Below are 5,000 nucleotides of genomic sequence, written 5' to 3' on the forward strand. Positions count from 1 at the left end.
ATCACCACATCATCACCATCATCACCATCATCACATCATCATCATCATCATCATCATCATCACTCATCATCACACATCATCATCACATCATCATCATCATCATCATCATCATCATCATCATCACCATCATCACCATCATCATCATCATCATCATCATCATCATCACCATCATCATCCTTTATCCCTCCCCCAGCCACGGCTATTCCTCAGTGTCCTTGTAGTCGATGTCGATTCGACAACCACCAATCACAAACACGAGAGGGAAGATGACGTTGACGATGCCATTGCTCACCTGGAAAGGACGATTATCATTTCCCCAAACAATATCACAAAGACTATATTGCTACGGGAAAAAGTGGAGTAAGAGAATTTTGTTTGTATTATTGTAGGTGATTTACCCTGTCCTTGCCTACCATAGGAAAATCGTCACATTCGTAACGACCCAAGCAGCACTTTTATCATTCAGATTTATATAGTAAATCACACAATGGGAGCGATCTATATTCATGTTTTCGACCGAGTCATCAATCACATGATTTGTTGAGGTCCCAACGATTGGATATATCTTAACAAATGTAAACACGCTGCTTTGTTTACAAAAGTTATAAACATACCCATGTGTCAAGCTGAATAAAACGACCGATCCTGATGTTAGATATTTAAAAAGTTGTGAACACTTTTCACTTAGTGGGTCACTTGGAGCACAGTTTGCAATGTGACCAATGACCTCGAACACATAGAAAGTTAATATAGATCATGCCCATTTAAAGAAAAATGTTTTATTTTAGCTATAAAAACGTGTCACTGTGTAGTAGAGTTTATTTTCCTGATCAATACTTTGCATAGAATTCTATTTGTTGCTTTTCTGTTTGAGTAAGAAAAAACTATTTTTGTCATGGGTGGTTGTGAAACTTTTGGGTTAAGAAAGATAAAAAGCAGCTCTCTATAGAAATATTGAACAAAAATTAATTAGAATTTCACTTTGACTGAATAGTATTAACCGGGTTTGCTACTGCACGCTCTGAAAAAAACGTGTATTTTAAAAAAAATGGCCCGAGAACTCATCCTTCAATACGCTTCAACACTCATGACGTCACTTCCCTCGTAATGACGCATGATGACTTAGTAACTGGCTCTAAACTATCGGAACAATGGCGGACCTCCTTATGAAATATTTATTCGACGAGCATAAAATCGTATCCAGAGAAGAAAAACATAAATATGATCATGTTTAGACTTTTATGCATTCTGATCACAAGACATATGAAAAGTTGTAGCCAGCATGAAGAATAAAAAGTACCGATTTTATTTGTTTAGAACCACGCTGCTCGCCGTTGCTGGGCGACGTGACATCCGACTATTGAATCAAAGTATCTATCGATTCAAACGACCCTCATCTTGGCAAAACTCTCAAACTTTGGACTTCGCTTAATTAAATCGATTTAAATCGATCGCTATTTGAAGGTCGAGTTTACTAGCCAAAATTTTAAATACGCGTTTTTCCAGAGTACTACAGTTAAATGGTTAATAAACCTTAATTGTTAAACTTGTCACCACGATGAGACAGCGTGGCTCAGTAGGTACGGTCTTTGCTTCGTACCCAAAAGGTACCGAGTTCGATCACCCGCCGGGTTGTGTGGCCTTGAGCAAATCACCTCGCCCTAGCTCACTTTGTGGCGCTGCTCTTCGGCTAACGCCTGGGTTATTCCAGTCTTTCCTTTGAATAAACCCTAAAGACATTATTCCCATTGGGATGAATTAAGGGATTAAACTATCACGCATATTTTGACGTCAAGTTATTTGTCAACAAGAGATGAAGTGAGTAGAAAAGTGCCAGAAGACATTCTCTATTGTCTTCTGGCACTTTCCTACTCACTTCATCTCTTGTTGTTACCAACATAAGTGCCTGCTCCACTCTCTTCCGTTATTTATCTAACAACTCTGAAATATTAAAATTTTCCCTACAATTAAAATTTGTCTTGTTTTACTAGACTGTCTATGGACGTTCGTGGCTTCTGCGCTCCAAATTACTACGGACTACAGTGCGGGATTTACTGTAATGCTCACAACGAGGTAACTCGGAGGTATTCTTGTGATGACATGGGTCGTAGACTGTGCTTTCCTGGTAAGATTGTTTGAGTTACTCTATTTGATTTCAACTTGAGATCAGTAATGAACTAGGATACGACTTTCATAACCTTCAAAGTTTCAGCATTTTTGTCATTTATTTAGTGACTAAACATGAGTCTATTTTTTTTTAAAACCACAATATCTCAATGACAACAAAACGTAGGGTTTTGAAGGCCTGTGTATGGTCAGTATTATTATATGGCTGCGAAAGCTGAACAATTACAGAAGACATTAGAAAGAAACTGGAGGCAGCAGAAATGTGGTTTCTTAGAAGGATGTTAAGAATCTCATGGACAGAGAAGAAAAATAATGAAGACGTATTAGAGCAAGCTGAAACTAAAAGGTTATTAATTCGTACAATAAGAAAAAGACAAATGCAATTTTTAGGGCACCTAAATCGACATATGTATTGAACATCTTGCTCTCACAGGAAAGATAGAAGGTAAAAAGAGTAAAGGTAGACCAAGAAAAACATATTTGAATAGTTTGAACAGCTGGGTGACAAAGAAAGACAACAGTAATATTAGTTTTCTGAGGTTATCTCTGATCAGAGAGATGAATGGTGTACCATGATCACCGATGTCTGGCACAGACTTGGTACTTGAAGAGAAGAGAGATTTAGTGACTTAATATTGTGCAGCCATTTGGTCTTGTGGTATGATACTCGATCGGAAGATCCTTGGTTTGAGCCTCGTTCGCCGCATAATTGAGTCCTTGAAAAAGGCTCTTTACTCACATTATCTCATTCATCTGTAATGTTTCATTAATCCTGTTTTGTTGATAAAGGGGAAACCCCAAACGTTCAATTGATCTGTTTTTGTAATTAAATTGAAGCTTCTATTCAACTTCACACTATTATTTATTTCTGAAATAAATGTAAAATAAGGATGCACGACTTTCGTTTCAAGAGCTTTATTCGCATTTACAATAAATATAATGAATGCAACTGTATTTGAATTAAGGGATCAGGTGCTGACTGTTGTGAACCGGTAGTCACTGGATGAGAAATGTGTACCTTTTACTTGAAACGGTCCATTTTGATAACTCCCTCAATCCTAGAGATTTTTGGCTATTTTTCAAAATTGGAAAAATGTTTTAAAAATGAGCATGTACATAGATAGTTTCATTCAACTATCATTAACATTTAAAAACTAAAAACAATAGCTTTGATACTACGCCTATAAATTGTCTCAGAAAAATCTAATAAATAAGCACGGGGTAAAAGTAACCCGGACAAACAACGGATAAGGTCGGTGTTAGGGTTGAGTGAGTTAATCAAAGTTGAAATTATAGTAAAAGCAATTTTGAAAATTGGGTTATATTTATGGATGTTTCCTTTTCTTTAATATTTTTGTTTTCCTTTTTAAAAGTCAATAGCTATGCTTTTTACAGTAGTAAAAAATATGATATCATAAAATTTCTTATTGTATTTTTGATTTCAACTTTAAATCAGCTTTGTCATAGGTCTTCCCAAAACGATACTGGTTTGGGTTGGTTGGTCACAAATGCGGCATTTATTCCATTTCATGAACTGTTCATCAGTACTGACCAACGTGTGCCAGCGCCTGGGGGTCAGTACTGACCAATAGCCATTCCGTTCTTTTATAGGCTGGACAGGTCAAGACTGCAATGAGGACATCGACGAATGCGCGTCCTCTCCATGCACTCACGGCGGCGCGTGCATTGACCTGATCAATGCGTTCAGGTGCGAGTGTACTCACCTGTTCTCAGGTTCTACCTGTCAGGATGACGTGGATGAGTGTCTGACGGAGACCGACGTTTGTTTTAATGGCACATGCCATAACGAGATTGGCTCGTATAGATGTGAATGCAGGCCTGGTATGTACTCTACTGTATCAAATGGACGCCCCCCCCCCCTTTCTCCCCGTCTATTTTTTTTTTAAATTTTTTTCCCACCCCTCCCTCTATTGAAGTTTGGTCATTATTATTATTATTATTATTATTATATTATTATTATTATTATTATTATTATTATTATTATTATTATTATTATTATTATTATTATTATTATTATTATTATTTATTATTATTATTATTATTATTATTATTATTATTATTATTATTATTATTATTATTATTATTATTATTATTATTATTATTATTATTATTATTATTATTATTATTATTATTATTATTATTATCTGATGAGGATGCTGGTGATGATGATGATGATGATGATGATGATGAGGATGGCGATGATGATGATGATGATGATGATGATGACGATGATGATGATGATGATATACTACTACTACTACTACTACTACTACTACTACTACTACTACTACTACTACTACTACTAATAATAATAATAATAATAATAATAATAATAATAATAATAATAATAATAAAATCATAATATATTTTTGAAATTATATTTATACTTTAATTCCTACTCTTTGTTGGCATTTGGTCCATGCTGACATAAAACCAATTTGAGATGTTTGGTTAGAAATGTAGTTTTGATTCCATTTCATTGGTTTCTTTTCATTTTAAGGCTGGACAGGTCAAGACTGCAGTGAGGACATCGACGAATGCTCGTCTTCTCCATGCACTCACGGCGGCACGTGCATTGACCTGATCAATGCGTTCAGGTGCGAGTGTACTCACCAGTTCACAGGCGCTACCTGTCAGGATGACGTGGATGAGTGTCTGACGGAGACCGACGTTTGTTCTAACGGCACATGCCATAACGAGATTGGCTCGTATAGATGTGAATGCAGGCCCGGTAAGCATGAGATTCCTCAAGTCTATGGAACCTTCTCCTGTTGTAATCGTTGTAGTCATCGTCATCGTCGTCATATTGAATAGCATAAATAAGGGTATCTATCTTATTTATATATTGGGCA

General features: G+C 36.1%; 1 protein-coding gene across 1 annotated transcript in view; it reads left to right on the plus strand.

Moving 5' to 3' along the window:
- Window positions 1-5,000, plus strand: part of LOC144974660 (uncharacterized) — a 17,982-nt gene that overhangs the window by 4,016 nt on the left and 8,966 nt on the right. Inside the window, exons 5-8 of the mRNA XM_078917744.1 lie at window positions 194-360; window positions 1,992-2,125; window positions 3,739-3,969; window positions 4,649-4,879. Coding sequence (XP_078773870.1) covers window positions 194-360; window positions 1,992-2,125; window positions 3,739-3,969; window positions 4,649-4,879 — 763 coding nt within the window. The remainder of the gene's footprint in view (window positions 1-193; window positions 361-1,991; window positions 2,126-3,738; window positions 3,970-4,648; window positions 4,880-5,000) is intronic.

The sequence above is a fragment of the Berghia stephanieae genome, chromosome 6 (assembly GCF_034508935.2).
Source record: "Berghia stephanieae isolate SIO BIC M18660-M18661 chromosome 6, UCSD_Bste_1.3, whole genome shotgun sequence".
Taxonomy (NCBI): Eukaryota; Metazoa; Mollusca; class Gastropoda; order Nudibranchia; family Aeolidiidae; genus Berghia; species Berghia stephanieae.